This window comes from Vigna angularis, chromosome 4 (assembly GCF_016808095.1).
Source record: "Vigna angularis cultivar LongXiaoDou No.4 chromosome 4, ASM1680809v1, whole genome shotgun sequence".
NCBI lineage: Eukaryota > Viridiplantae > Streptophyta > Magnoliopsida > Fabales > Fabaceae > Vigna > Vigna angularis.
In genome coordinates, this window is record NC_068973.1 from 11,303,167 (window position 1) to 11,320,011 (window position 16,845).

Consider the following 16,845-nt stretch of genomic DNA (forward strand, 5'->3'; position numbering starts at 1 on the left):
TCTTTTAATTATCAAATGAAATTTTAAACTGACCTGTAATGCAGATGAGTTGGGTGATAACTTCAGACATTGGTGCATTGTCCATACCAGTCTTTTCTTTTTTAAATAATGTCATCCATAAAATGAAAATAGTTAAAGCAAATAAAACATATAATAGACTGTGGATGCTGTAATTTAGCTCAAGCAAGCATGGTGGCTGGGAATGTATTTGATAGTGTAAATTGCATACGTTTATTAGAAGGGATTAGAATTGATGAATTAGTGAGAATTGAAATTAAAAGGTTGGGTTATAAAATTATTTAATTTAATGGTCATATAATCTTAAGCTCAGTATATGTGTAACATCCCAAATAATACAGTATGAAACTATATACTTGAATGATCACATCTAATAATATTACATTTCAGTCTTACAAAAAGGATTTAGTACAATTACGGCCGAACGACCTTACAATATAACAAGGAAATCAAAATCTGCATAAAAGCTGAAACTAGGCCGAACGGTTTACAAAGGACCTATACCGAACGACCTACAAAATAAATAGCCCAAAAGATGACCGAACGGTCATCTTTCAAACAAACCAACTACTGACCGAATGACTCTATGGTTCGGTCTTAACTTCTACTTCTACTAAGTTTTCTTCTTTCAACGCCTCTTCCAGCAATGCTTCTTCTTCTGCTCACATCCACACGGATGATCATTGCAACAGAAGAACACACCAACAAACGTACAAAACGGACAAGACAGGAAAATAGGGTAAGCTTATGTAATTCAATTTAATCATCAACATGTATTTCACACAATTCACATAAACAAGATCATTTCATTCATTCTTACATACAAAGCCTAATACTAGACTTTGACTGTCCGGACTGTATGAATTCTGTGTAGCTACGACGTTCGTGCACCTGGGTGATGTAGTAACTTGGATACCCTCAACAGCTGCCACCCGAGGTTAGTCCTATCTGTCCAAATTAACCATAAGGACTAGGACCTCCTGCCATTCCCACTCATGACTTACTCTTCTCTACGTGAGAACGAGTAATCACGGAATATCAGGATGAACCGCCGGCTTAGCATGCTCACATTCATACTTTACCAAATTTCCAATATTCATTCATGAGTTATTCCTCCTCGGAACGCTCGTTCATAATCCAATTCATTTCATCCATAACATATTCGATTCATCTTTCATTATTAATAATCTCAATTGAACCTTTCGTACAAAGATCCCTTAGGATACCAAATACCGAACGTTAAACATCAACCCCGAACAAGACCGAACGCTCGAAGTGAGACCAAAGGTCTCTAGTTCCAAAACGGATCAAAACCGAAAGTGTGAACATCGGTTTAAGAAAGAGACTGATTTCAATAATATTTCTCGAGGACGAATAGAACTAAACGTTATTTACTAGGTAAGCCAATTGAATGAACTGACTCACGAGAGTTAGACCGAACGCCAACAAGCCTAGGCTGAGTACTAAGACTCTAGGCTGGAACCAATTTAGACAGACACTGAGGGACATCAAATAAGGGTACTTCACTGGATCCGGTGAATAAACCGAACGTCAATAAATATACCTAGCCTTTGAACGAGTTAAATGTCAAGAACAATCAGAATGTCAGTCAAAGACCAAGCCCCGAAAAGGGCGAACCCTATTGAGTTTGGACGAACGTTCTTATTATATGTGTATGTATATATATATATATATATATATATATATATATATATATATATATATATATATATATATATATATATATATATATATATATATATATATATATATACAGAAAGGAGAAAGAGTGTCTGGTGTAAGACTGAACACTTAATCAACACGAGCACTTGATGTAAGACCAATTTGATAAATATAATGGATACCATTTTTAGTAGTGTTTAAGAACAAACAAATTATACAAATACATATAGATATACTTGGGTTTATAACCAAATACCAAGGGACAACTATCCTTGGCCGAACGCTCATGTACAAGGATTTTAACATCCTATGTTACTGCATAATTTTCCTATATAAAAAAAAATTAAGTTTATTGAAATCTCTTACAAAGTCTATTTAGTCTTATTAAAATGTTTGTATATAGTTATTTGACAAATTAAAAGCACTTAAATTTGTAAATAATCAGGAGTTAATTAATTTTTTCTTGTATTCAAAATAAACATTTTTCGAAAAAAAAGGTTCATAGGTTAGTTTTGATTCACATGATTTTTGTAGATATTTCGGCTCTGTAGACTTTTTTTATGGAGACCTTTTTTGTTCTGTGGGTTTTTCTAACTTCAACCCATGTGGGTAAGGATTAAACCATATAATGAGGGCCAAATTTACATATCTACTAATAATACTAATAATGATGTCATTATAATTGTTGAAATGAGTAAAGTGTTAATAACATTTCACTCTTATACATTGGAACTAGTGAGAAGATAAACTAATTAATTAATACTATCTTGATTAATTCTTTTGCATACTTGTTTGTTTAATTATAGAGTTAAAAAAAGGAAATATGATTTTACATGTATACCTTGAAATGTGTGAGGTTTAAAAAGAGTTTTAATATAAACTTTGGAATATTGAGAGTCTTGTCAAATTACTTGATGTTTGTTTGAATTAACTTGAAAATCTTTGTTTATAAATTAATGAACAATATTCATATAATAGTAAATGAAAAATCCAACTACGAGAAACTTAGAGAATCAACCTGCTTTTTTTTTCATATTTTATCTAAGTCTTTTTATCAATTTTTTACTTTTGTCCCTTTCTGCATATTCAAATAACCATTGCACTAACTGGTGGCTTCTATTTGATTGCACCAGCGACAATAATCAAATTTGGCATCGTAAATTCAGTTTAAATTTCACAATACAATTCTTTCTTTTGTGAGTGATTAATCTAACCTGTAACATCTTACATAAATTTTGTTAACTAATAGTTTTTGTATAGCATTGCTTTCTATATTTAAAGGATACGTCTTGCATCATCTAGTGGTTTGTATGAATAGTGTCTAATTAGAGCCAAGCTTACTGAAATCCTTTGTCTTGACACTAAAATTGATCACACATTTCACAAGAGAGTAGTTAGGCAAAAGATTTATACAAAAATATTCTACTATTAGAACCATTTGCCTTTGTATCATCTGAACTCTCTTTTGAAACACTATCAATCCATATATCATCTGTCTCTGTATCGTTTGAATCCTCTTGTGAAACACCATTAATCATTATATCGTATGATCCAGCAAACATCACCAAAGAAAAAACCTTCTTCTAAGTCATCTTTACTCTTAATTATTTATGCTTCTTTGCTTTCACTCTTTTCAAGTTTTGGTACCATCTTTCTTAACATCTTATTATTTATATAGACTTAATATTACGAAAAATATATTTTGATATTCAATTTTTTTCTTATTTTCCATTTACTCATTCTTTTAATAATAAAATGTTATATTTAATAAATAAAAATAAATATAAACAAAATTTAAATTGATATAAACAAAACTCAGTGTATAAGTATCAACGTCCTCGATGTTAATTCAAATATATTTTTATCATAATTTATCTTTCTTTTTTTTTCGTCAGCATGAAATTTTTTTCTTGTTCTAGGTCTCTTTTGAACTTTATTAACCTTAGTAGAGACCATCAACAAATTTATTTCTGAATCTAGATTCTTTACTGTTTAAATAAACTTAAATAATTATTTAATTAGATTAATATTTAAATAAATAATTCGTTGGAATTGCTATGTTAGCATATATTTAAAATTTTCCAACGGAAAATATTTTAAATTACGAAACTTAATCCATAGTAAACATTTTTATAGCATATTTAAATAAAAGTTTGTGATGGAAAAAATTAAATGTTAACGTATATTTTAATTACTATTTTTATCAAAATTTAAATAAAGTATTACCTTTTAAAATCGTTTAACTAAATCAATATTGAATTAAAAAATTTACTAAATTAGTAGCTGCTTCATTTAGTATTTGAATGACTATTTGCCTATTGATATTTGAATTAAGGTATAGAAAATAATTGAATAAATTAATATAAAAAAATAATTGACTAAATAAGTAGTGCTGGTTCATTTAACATTTTAATGAATATTTAACAGAATTGATATTTGAATTGAGGTATTGAAAAATTAACTTCAAACAATACAATAATATTGTTTAATAGAAACAGGCAAGGGAAATGACTGATGGAGTTTAATGTTAACCTAATTGATACTTTAGTCAAAGTAAACGTTTGTGTATCCCAAGGAATTAAATATATAATAATAACTTGCTATTTTGTAATAATGTTATTTAATAGTATTTATAGAAATAAATAGTAAAAGTGTATATATAAAAGCAATGGTATGGTAGAAATGAGAATAAAATTGAAAAGAAAATTGAAGAGAAGATGGGAGAGAAGAAAGTATTAGCAGTAATGATGTTTGTAATGGCTTATGGTTTGGCAGTAACAAGATTGAGTTATTCTCAAATGGCTGCAACATGCAATGGAGAAGAAAACTTATTACTGAACTATTGTGGACGGTATTTGGTGAATGAAACACCTAATCCATCTTCTGACTGCTGTAATTCAGCATCAGATGCATTCAAAAGAGCCATGGCCAGTGGTCAAGGTATAAGAGATATTTGTAATTGTCTTAGGGCTGAAGCAGCAAACCTAAAATTTAATCAAGATAAACTTGTAAGCCTTCCTGATGTATGTCACATTAAACTTTCATTTAATATGCACTTATGTGTATATGGTTCCTGATATACATATATCTTGTAACCAACATTTACTTAAGTCATAATAAAATAACAATTTCACTTTATTTTTTTTGTTTATATTTCTTTTTTCCATTTTCTTGCATATTCAAATAGTTTATCACTAGTGCAGCGAGGGGCTTTTACCGCGGTTGATTTTCACTATACGTCGCGGTTCATGAACCGCGGCATATTCAGCCGCGATAGTAAGTCAGACACTTTATGCCGCGGTTCTAACCGCGGTATATAGTCTGAGGAATATGCCGCGGTTCCCTAGACAACCGCGGCATAAATTCATTTTTTTAAAAAAAAAAAAATTAAAAAAAAAAATTAAAAATGCACTATATGCCGCGGTTGAACCGCGGCATATAGGCCGACGAGTATGCCGCGGTTGGCGTCAAAACCGCGGCCATATGTCTCGTTTTTTAAAAAAAAAAAAAAGCACTATATGCCGCGGTTGTGGTTAGAACCGCGGCATATTCCCCTTATATGCCGCGGTTGTGGTTAGAACCATATTCCCCTGCAGTTTTTTAAAATAGCAGGTCTGTTTTTGTGATATCCACTACCACAAAAACAGACCTGCATATAAAAACATTTACAGAAATTCAATTTCAACAGAACAAACACATGTTCAAATGTATTTCAATATCAAATAAAGTAGAGAGTGTAAGAAAATTCTATCTAATCAAATGCATTGTTTAAATCTAAATCTAAGAGCTATTGTATAATCTAACTATATACTTCGCAGCAGCGTTCCTAATGAATAGTAGTGACTTCTCAGGAACTGGTGTAGTAGTCTTGAATCTCTGCAAAAGACAATTCATTTTAATTAGTGTATATGAATTCAACATTTGTTAAAAAATCAAAATTTGTTAAAGTTAAATATTACCGTTTCCCAGCTTCTTGTGATGTGAGAACGAACAATATGGGTCATCCAATACATTACATAGTATCCACACTCATATGACCCATTTTGTCTGTTACACTACAATATATCATCACAGTTGATAATAGTTAGTGAATAACATTTGTTATAAAACAATTATAACAAAGTATGACTTTAGCATATGTCAAACCTTGAGAGAAATCCAAGCAATCTTTCTACTCTTAACAATTGATCTCCCGTCCATCATCATACTTGCTGGAATAGAACTGTATATAAAAAAATGTTTTAGCATTCAGTTATATAACAAAGAAAGTCCAAACATTGAGGTTCTTACCAATCAATTGCTTGTCTGAGTTGTGTGGGAGGAGGCCTGTGCAATGAGCAGAACCACAAAGCATAGTTGTCTTGCACAGACATAACAAGAAGTTGCCAATGGCGCCTGAAATTCATAATAACGTAACTATTAAATATTAAAATCACATATGGAACATTATTATGTTAACAAAGTTCACTTACCCGGATATATAAGGCAAAAAGTATATTTTCTTGCCCCTTCGAAAACTGCTTATCATTCTCGTGTTGATATGATCAAAATCATTTGATTCATGAATGTCTTGGGGATCAATGAATCCATAATCATCAGAACGCCCCAACTTATTAGTGACCCCAGACATATACCTGAAATCAAAAATTAACTTTGATATAAGGATACTTGATATATAAATCAATTTTATATATAAATAATTGGTCATAGACTTACATCGTCCATAGTTGAATAATTGAAATATTCAACTCTTGTGTTCCCGACGCAAGCTCACGGACATCTTGGCTATTAAGGTATATTGGGACCTCAGAGCCATGCCCAAATACATTAGCATCATACTGAACCTCCAAAGGCTTATCATCAAGGATGTCAGCAAGTAGATGCAATGAAGAAAGAGGGTCATCCTCAGATAGAGGAATCTTCTGTTGTTCCTGCGTCTGTTGTTACATGAAAAGATAAGATAAGTTTTGACATCAAAAACCTTTAAAATTGAGAAGTGTAAAGAAGAATTTCATACCGAGGGGTCAGAAACTGGTTTAGCCAAAAATTTAGGCCAAGTGATAAACGACTTATATGCTTGTTCCACAGTGAAAATCTCTTCCGTGGACAGTGGAACCGAGGCATCTGGCATGATCATTTCATCCACGGATACCTTCACCTCATCCTCTAATAGTTGCATACCATGACATACAGTCGCTGACCTAAACTCTGTTCCACGAGCTACCAGCACCATCTCATCTTCTTCTAAAATGTATAGCAGACATGGACTACCATCGTCCATGTCATCCTCTGGGATGGCTGATGCGGAACAACTTCCTTTGCCGCTTCTCCCTGTCAGAGTAAATGTTAGATTATACAAGAGATAGAAATAATTGCACATAAATGTTTATTAAGTTTACCTGTGGGAGGGGGAGGGACCACATGTTCCTCTATAGGAGACTGCATCGGGCGCATGCTCTGAAACTGCTCCTGGTAGAGCATCTGGAATTCAGCCCTCACCTCGGCCCTGATCTCCTGCATAAGGTCTTGTCGGACCTTTTTTGTGATCTCTTCTGTCATCCTTTGTGTATCGCTGTACGAATATGAAGGCTGACGAGAAGAGCTCCCAAAATAATCCGTAATGCCTACTCCAGGACCTGCAGCACGTACACGTCCAGGGTGCTCAGGTCGTCCAATTGCAGCAGCAAGAATATCCTGGCGACCCTCTGGAGTGAATTGGCCTTGGGAGCTCTGCTCAACCAAGGCGTCCTGTAACATTACAAAACACCATTATTCTTTAAATAGTTTAATGTAGTATGTATAATGACAATATTCATTATTTTAGGAACAGTGATAACTTACAATTTTTTCAGAAATCTCTCGTGCAGTGTCGGAAGAGTAGGTGCCCGATGGTCGCATACGGGCCAACTTCCATTTCTCATGTCTAGACGGTGGAGAAGGAGGCTGAGGAGGGCTACCACTCTGAGATGGTGGTATAGCATCTGCCTTTTGCTTGAGGATTTTCTCCTCAAGCTTCCTATACCCACCACGAGATAATAGGTGGGGGTTTTTGTTCTTAGCACTTGTTCCTTGTGCTTTGCTTCTAATTGCCTGTCACATACACATTAATTAATGAGTTCATATGATATATATTTGTTAATGAGGAATTGAATAATATGAACTACACTAACCTGCCATTCCTCTGACATCCGACTCTCTTTAAAAACCCGCCAAGTCTCCTCATCGATGGACTTATATGCATTACATGGAGTTTTATGTTTAAGGTGTCCAAAGATGTACCTTGATGTCAACTTGCTTTTAAAGTTTCTGAAATTTTCTGCAACAGTTGACAAACACTTATTTCTAAGTGTTGGGACATTTGGAATGTCAAATGTCATCTGAAAAAAACATAATAAAGTTGTATTAGTACAAAATTATCAATATAAACAAATTATAATTCAAATGCTATTAACTAACTTATCAATATAAACAAAATATAAACAAATTATAATTCTCAATCCTGTACATGACCAAATTTCGGATTTAAATGCTTCAAACAAAAATATTTGATTCTCATATCTATTCATATTTTTAAATGTTGATTTTAATTTTTCATTTTCATTTAGTTACGATTAATAGAAATATGCTGCAGAAAGAAAATATATAATAGAAATAATAATTAATGTTGCACTAATATATGGTAAGATGACATTTAAAATAAACTATTTTTTTTCTTTTTCAAAATCATTGACAAAATGGTATAGTAAATTACATTATAAAGAATTTTTTTAAAACAATTAATGTTTTTCGTATAATCTTTTTTAATATCTTAATTTTTAGAAATAATATCACATATAAAATTATATATTTTATTAGATAGTTTAATATTATGTAATTTTATTATATTTAAATTAATATTTTTTATCATACTTATTATTACATTATTAAATAAAATATATAATTATATTTAATACTTTTTGAATTTCTATATATTAAATAAAATATATACTTTTATATCATATTCATATATAACAATCATGAAATAACATTTCATATATATATTTTTTATATATCACCATAAACCATATCCAATATTTAATTATTTTATTAATTGTTAACTTTTGTAAAAAAAAAAAACTCGAGTTATTAGTTCTAACATTCTTTGACCAAATGTAATTTTTCTAAAAAAAAAAAATTCATGCTAAATAAATAAAATGAATTAATTTAAACTAAAATGTATTTGGTGTTTAACAATTTAAAATTAACTTTGTCTGCATAAATTAAATATTGTTTAACTTTTATAATTTAATTGATAAAATTGCAAAAGTTATATAATTATTTAAATTATTCACAAATTTTAAAAATTATTTTATAATGATAATATTAAAATAATATATATCACTAGTGGGAAACGCACATTTAACTACCTATACTATGTTACGATTATAAAAAAACATAAACTTTAAAACCGCGGTAATATTTTTTAAATTATTAATAAAGCATAGACGTAAATTCTAATATAACAAAAACATATATCATGACTCTCTGATTATAGATTTCAGTTATTTAATAAAACCGAACTCTATATCCTAGAAAACAATAAACTAAATTTTATTTTGTGCTTAACAATTTAAAATTAACTTTATCTACATAAATTAAATATTATTTAACTTAAATTAAAATTTACCTAATAAATATTTGAACAATTATATACCTATTTAAATTACCCACAAATATTCAATATTATTTTAAAAGAATAATATTTGTTTCGGTTGGAGAGGTCGAGTAACTCTGGATATCTTCACAATTTCTTCTCAACTATGTCTGATCGTCTTCTCAGATTTCTTTCTTTGTTTCACCGCCCAAAGTGTATCTTTGACTTGTATTTATAGTTTTTGTCGTGGGCTTGGGATTAACGAAGTCTTAATTGCGGTCAAATCCCAGCCCAATACCTTTAATTGTTTACTTACCTTAATCTTCAAGGAAAAGCCTAATTATGGTCTTAGGTCCACCGTCCGTCCTTGGTTGTCCGCCCTGATCATGCTTCCCATTGGTCACTGATCGTTCTTTGGTCTTCAAAGCCGTCTGGCCTGTTAGTGAGGAGAGAATGTTGAGGTCGTCCGACTCATACGGTACAATATTAAAATAATATATGTTAAGCTTGTGAAAAAAAAAAAACAAGTAAATAATAAAAAAGTTAAGCATGTTTAACTTTATTTTACATCCTTTTCAAATAATCATAAAAGTGTATACTCACACTATAAATTTATATTCATCAAAAATACTAACAAAAGACTTTCACACATTCAGTTCAAAAACTTTTCTTTCTTAAGTTAGTTCATATAATATATTAAAGTAAGGAAAGAAAGACATTATTCAATATGTTTTTATGCTGGATCATTAGCACAATTTACGTTTCATTCTTAGTACATTGGTTAAATTTCACTATCTTAAATATAGTTGAAAAAATATAAGATTATTTTTTTAACTCTTAGTCACTTGTGACTAGGGATTCGGGATGACAAAAAAAACCATACCCGCAGATATCCACGGATAAAATCCGCTACGGGTATTTAGTACCTGCGGGTAAAAGGTATCCGCGGGTAACAGATATTTTAATAACCGCTTGTTAACGGGTCGGGTTCGAGTATCACATTATCCATACTCACGGGTATCCACTACTCGTTAAAAAACTAAAATTACAATTTTATTTTTTAACTTTTTTTAATTTTTAATTTGATTTTTTTCTTTTCTGTTTAATCTGCCGTAAAATTGGGCCAAGCCCAAATCCCTTTTTAGGGTTTTTTTTTCAAATCAGCATAAAGATCTTTTAGGGTTTCTTTTTCAAATCAGAATAAGGTAAACGCAAAAGTGGTGACGGCAAGACGACACATGAGGAGACGAAACCCTCGTCGCTAAACGCAAAAGCCCTTGCCGCGCCACCGTCGCGCCATCATCGCACCCTCGCCGCTCCATTCCGCTAGAAAAGAGATGGAGAAGGATATCTCCATGTGCAAAACCCTCTAAGGCTATGGCTAGTGCGCGAACCTGACGTAGAGAAGGGAAGAAGAAGGTCTCCTGATGCAACAAAAAAACCTGCGAAGCTGCCAACGAAGGCGAGATCATGCCTGACCCGTGCCTCCCACACTGTCGCCATTCTCACCGCCGTGAGGTTGTGCCTCTGCTCGAGATGTAGAGCATTCCCGCCCTAAGGTTTGGTTGTTCGCGAGAGGGAGAAGAAAGAAGCTTGAAGCTTCTGATGGGCAATAGAGATTGACTTGAACAGAGAAGAGAAAAAAAAGAAGGAAGTTGCTCCCTTTGTTTGAGAAGAATAAACCTTAGTGGTTTCTGAAAGAGAGTAAATGGGCCAGCCCATAATTTTTTTTCATATATTATTATTTGTTTATTATTTCTTTCGTATGTTATTATTCTACCAGACAAGAAAACGGGTATCCAACGGGTACCCTCGGATAGGGAAAAATCCGCTGGTTTTTTTTAAGTGGGTATCCAGCGGGTAGCGGGACGGGTAACGGGTACAGTTTTTACCTGCGGGTCGGGTTCGGGTATCACACTATTCGTGCCCGATCCGACCCGTTGTCATCCCTACTTGTGACTAATTTAAATGAGTATTGTTTCACAATAATTTACTCCTCATTAACACAAGAATTGTTTGCCAACTAACTATTATTGGCTAACATGAGTATGGTTTAACAACAAGTCACTCTTAACTAACATGAACATTGTTTGACAATAAGTCACTGCCAAATAATATTAATATTCTTTAACAGCAAACTACTTTTAGTTAATATGAGTATACTTTAAGAGAAACAAGTCATTACCAAATAACATGAATATTCTTTAACAACAAATCATTTTTTACTAATATGAGTATACTTTAAAAGCATATATCTTCTGTCTAAAACAAAGACATTGTTTGGCTATGATAAAAAGATCACAAGGTTTGTTCACTAGAGGGGTTGAGTCTTTTGATGTTTGCTTAATATCTACTAGTTTATTAAAGGAACACAACAATGTTCTTTCTCATGACTATAAGACCTGAATGCTTTAATCTTGTGCACGTTGTTGTATTGAGACTCTTGATTCTTGCCACAATTTTTAGGACCAAGACAATAAAAGAAAAGAGAAAGAAATAAATGACATAAGAATTTAACGTGATTCAACATACAAATGTCTGAGTATTGTACACCTACGTCCACACTACGCCAGGAAATATATTTATTTTGGTGTATCTTTCAAGTTTTACAAAGGGTTGATTATATAACTAAATAGAGAACAACATCTCACAATACTAAGCGATGTGAGACTAAATTAAGCTCCGCAATACTAACAATTCTTCCACTTAGAGCTTGATATCCATCATCACCTAGTGTAGTTGCTTTCATCATTTATTGTTGAAGGTCGATTGAGGCAATACAAAGCCTCAACTTGTTTCTTTTGACATTCTTGGTCAACCTATAAACTAGATTATATGCCCTTGAAATCTTTGACAAAGGCAAGTCTCTATCATTTATCAAGTTTCTGATAAAATGATACTTTATTTCAATATGCTTGCATTTAGAATGAAGAATTGGATTTTTAGCAAGATATATAGACCTTTGATTATCACTGAACAATGAAGGGTCATCTTTTTCTTTCCCTAATACTTTTAGAAAGTTCTTCAACCATATCATTCCCTTTCCTACTTCTGAGATAGCTACATACTCAGCTTCAGTGGTTGAGAGGTAGACTCTTCCTTTAAGTTTAGACTTCTAACTGATAATTATACCATCCAATGTAAAAATGTAACCTGTTGTGCTTTTTCTACCATTTAGATCTTTTGTAAAGTGAGATTACTTCTAATAAAAGACAAATGCATTTTTGAAGTGCCCTTCAAATATCTTAATATCCACTTCACAGATTTCCAATGATCCTTTCTATAATTTGATAAAAATCTACTCATAACTTCCACTACATGTGCTATGTTAGCTCTAGTGCAAAGCATAACATACATCAAGCTCCTTACTGCAGATGCATATGGAACTTTAGACATGTAACTTTCTTCTTCATTTGTCTAAGAAGATTGCCCTTTTGAAAATTTTAAGTGAGTTCCCAAAGGTGTATTACTAGTTTTAGCATTTCCAACATTGAATCTGCTAAGCAATTTTTCTATATATTCTCTTGAGATCAGTTCGAAATACCTTCAGATCTATCCTTGGAGATTTACATACTAAGAATTTGTTTGGCTGGACCAAGATCCTTTATTTCAAAATTTTATGACAATTGTTTTTTCAACCTGTTAATTTCTATCATATTAGCTCATGTGATCAACATGTCATCAACATATAAATCAAGAATGATGTAACTAGCAACACATTTCTTCATGTAACAACAATGATCTTTTTCACATATGTGAAATCCCAAGTTTCTCATAAACTCATTAAACTTTTTTTACATTGTCTTGGTGCTTGTTTCAATCCATACAAGCTTTTATGAAGCTTCCATACAAGATTCTCTTGGCCTTGTGCATCAAAACCTTTTGGATGTGCCATAAAGATCTCTGTGCAAGAATGCAATTTTGACATCTAACTACTCGAGATGAAGATTTTTTGTGGCTACTATACTTAAGATAACTTTGATGGTAGTCATCTTGACAATAAGAGATAAATTTTTTGTGAAGTTAATACCCGTTTCTGTTGGAACCCTTTTACTACAAGTCTAGCCTTATATTTTTGGTTCTTCTTTTAACTTATAAACCTACCTGTTTTGTAAAACCTTGTTTCCTTCTGATAGCTTGGTTAAAAACCATGTTTTATTATTCTGAAGATACTTGATCTCCTCTTTCATTGCTAGCTCCCACTTAACATATTCATCTCCCTACATAGCCTTAGAAAAATGCTCTGGCTCACCAGCATTAGTTAACAACAAGTAGTGTAACGAAGAAGAATACCTTTGTGGTGCAATTGTTCTGCTAGATCTTCTAATCATAACTATAGGAATGTTTGACTCTACTATGTGTTCAGGTTCTGACTCAAGCTCTACCTTTATATTTTGCCTCCTGTTGACTATATCACTTTTTGAAATTTCTTCTAATGATACTTGCTTTGGTTATGCATTTATTGATTCTACAGTCCATTATTTATATAACATGTTTCATTAAAAGTAACATTTCTACTATTGGAACTGTCTTGATCATTTTGATCATATTCCCTGAACAAAACTTCTTGAATTCACTATTTTCATATTCTCTACCATTATCAGACTTCTAATATTTAACTTTTAAATAATGCTTGAGTCTCAACCTCCTTTTTCCACCTTTTAAACACAGAAAAAGACATCAGATTTATTCTTAAGGAAGTATACCCATACCTTTCTTGTAGAATCTTGAATGAAGGTTACCTAGTATTGTAAACTGCCAAGAGATTTCACTAGAGCTGGCTCTCAAACATCTATATGCACCAATACTAGTCTTTCAACTTTAGACGTCTTACCTGTTTTAGAGAAACTAACTTTTTTATGCTTTCCAAAGATACAATGTTTAAGAGGCTCAATGTCAACATGCTTTAAGTTAGGTATTTTACCTTTTGAGATCATGTGTTTCATTCCTTTCTCACTTATATACCCAAACCTTTGATGCCACAAAGAGAAACTGTTGCCAACTTCTGCAATTGATATCATATCATCATCTATAATCATGTAAAGAGATCCTTTCTTCTTTCCACGAGTAACAACAAAATTTTCTTTCATTACCTTCCAGTGTCCTTCAAAAGTGGTGTAATATTGCCCCTCATCATTCAATTGTCCTATAAATATTAAGTTTTTATCATGTTTCTCTTTAAGGAAGGAATATGTTTGACATCATTCATAGTCCACACGTTTCCATTAGAGGTTCTAATGTTAATATCACATCTTCCCACAATATTAAGAGATTTTCCATTTGCAAGGTAAATCTTCCCAAATTTTTCAGAAACATAGTTATATAATAGTTTTAAAGAAGGTGTAGTATGAAATGACACACTTGAATCCATAATCCATGAGTCAACGAAACTATCTAAACTACATAATAGTGTATCTGCAATTTCATCAATTGTTGAATTTTCTATTAAATATCATCTTGCTTCTTTTTGTTGTTATTCTTCCTTGAAACCCAACATTGATTTGTAAAGTGACTCTTTTTCTGATAATTCCAACGGGAGATATCATTATGTACTTTTTTTTGTGTGATTCCTATAGACTTTGATCTGTCTCGACCATGTTTACGACCTTTCTGGATATTTCTTCCTCTATTTTTAACACTCAATGCTAAACCATAATTAGAACTGGAAGATTCCACCAAATTTCTCCTATGAACATCTTTACTTAAAATCAAGTCACAAAATTATTAACTGTGGTAACAATTGCACCCCAACTTTGCAGAGGAGACGATAACAAAACTAATGCTTTTATTTCATCATCAAAAGTTATCTGCACTAATGTTAACATTGCAATAATTGTATTGAATTCACTAATATGATGAGTAAACGAGTTACCTTTCACATTTTTAGGTTGACAAGTCTGCGAATCAAATACACTTTATTGGTGCAGATGGCTTCTCATACATATTTGACAATGCCTGCATCAAATTTGCAGTTGTCTTCTCGTTCATGATGTTGAACACAACATTCTTGGCTAATACCAACTGGATCACACCAAGTGTTTGTTGATCTAACAACTCCGAATCTGACTGCTCCATGTCGTCTGACTTCTGCCCTCTTAAGGTTAGATACAACTTCTAAAACAGGTAGTCCTCTATCTGCATCTTTCAAACCCCAAAGTCACTACCATCAAATTTCTCAATCTTCACCTCCTCTTTTTCCAATGCCATTATTGTTGCTGCTTTAGAAGAAAGCTCCCACGACTTCTCTAAATTGAGATTTCCAAGAAAAAAGAAAACCAAACATTTTTCCAGTGCCTTTTTCCTTTATCAGACAAAGCTGCAACCACATAGTATATTCATAAATTGGCTCTTAATACCAGTTGTTAGGAATAAGAAAATAAAACAAGAAAGAAATAAATGACAAGAATTTAATATGGTTCAACGTACAAATACTTGAGTATTAACGTGGTTCAACGTACAAATACTTAAGTATTGTACACTTACGTCCACACTACACTAGGAAGTATATTTATTTTGGTGTATCTTCAAACTTTACACATAATTGTTTATATAGATAAATAAAGAACAACATATCACCCTTCTCTCAAGTTTATTAGACTATTTCCTTCTTTAACAAGATCCTTTATATGAAGAGCATGAAGGAATAAAGTCATTGCATATTTTTTATAGTTGTTATAAAGGTCATTTTCTACTATTATTTTCCTAAAAACACATTGAATGTTCTTTGACGTAGCATAAGAATGTATGTGACTCGTTTGATAAAACCTTTAGAGCATGATAAAACTTTACAAACACTAGTACAAAATGTGCTTTTAAACTCGCACAATAGACCTCGGTTTACACCAAACCGCTGTCTATTCAGACACGGTGGCAGTTTTGTAATTAACGAGACCTTATAGGCCTCGGTTCAGACTTGACCGGTGCCAAAAAGGGTTACTACTTCGATTGTGAAAGCAACCGGGGCCTAATTAGTAGTTTCTGACACGGTTTCTGATGCGGTTAAGAGAAACCGGTGCCAAAAAGGGGTATACTGCATCGGTTGGTAGGAAGGACCGAGGCGTATCAGCCTCTACTACCTCGGGCCAGAAGGACCGAGGCATATAACCCTCTTATTTCCCCAAATATTTTCCCCAAATTGAACGAAAACCTACCCTCACTCTCGCCTCCCTCGCTCTCGCGCCTCCCTCCCCTCACTCTCGCCTCCCTCGCTTCACTCTCGCCTCCCTCGCTCTCGCCTCCCTCCCCTCACTCTCGCCTCCCTCCCCTCACTCTCGCCTCCTTCCCCTCGGTCTCGCCTCCCTCGGTATCGCCTCCCTCGCTGTCGCCTCCCCTCGCCTCCCTCGGTCTCGCCTCCCTCCCCTCGGTCTCGCCTCCCTCGCTGTCGCCTCCCTACCCTCGGTCTCGCCTCCCCTCGCTCTGTCGCTCTCGCCTCTCTCCCCTCGGTCTCGCTCCGTCACTCTCTCGCTGGCTCGCTCCGTCGCTCTCTCGGTCTCCAAAATCTCCTACGAGTG

General features: G+C 33.1%; 1 protein-coding gene across 1 annotated transcript; it reads right to left on the reverse strand.

The window, feature by feature from the left end:
• Positions 1–5,439: 5,439 nt before the first annotated feature.
• On the reverse strand, positions 5,440–6,733 carry LOC128196319 (uncharacterized). The gene is made up of 7 exons (XM_052876810.1): positions 6,719–6,733; positions 6,418–6,638; positions 6,174–6,335; positions 5,992–6,096; positions 5,848–5,923; positions 5,661–5,756; positions 5,440–5,577 (listed from the first exon to the last, which is right to left on the reverse strand). Coding segments are annotated over exons 2-7 (537 nt in total). The 5' UTR covers positions 6,420–6,638; positions 6,719–6,733; the 3' UTR covers positions 5,440–5,481.
• Between the last annotated feature and the right edge of the window lie 10,112 nt (positions 6,734–16,845).

Excerpts from the sequence above, each read along its gene's own strand:
- LOC128196319 (XM_052876810.1), bottom strand. Across the intron at positions 5,757-5,847 it reads TTGCTTGGATTTCTCTCAAG|TGTAACAGACAAAATGGGTC; the intron begins GTTTGACATATG and ends GATATATTGTAG. Across the intron at positions 5,578-5,660 it reads TCACAAGAAGCTGGGAAACG|AGATTCAAGACTACTACACC; the intron begins GTAATATTTAAC and ends TGTCTTTTGCAG.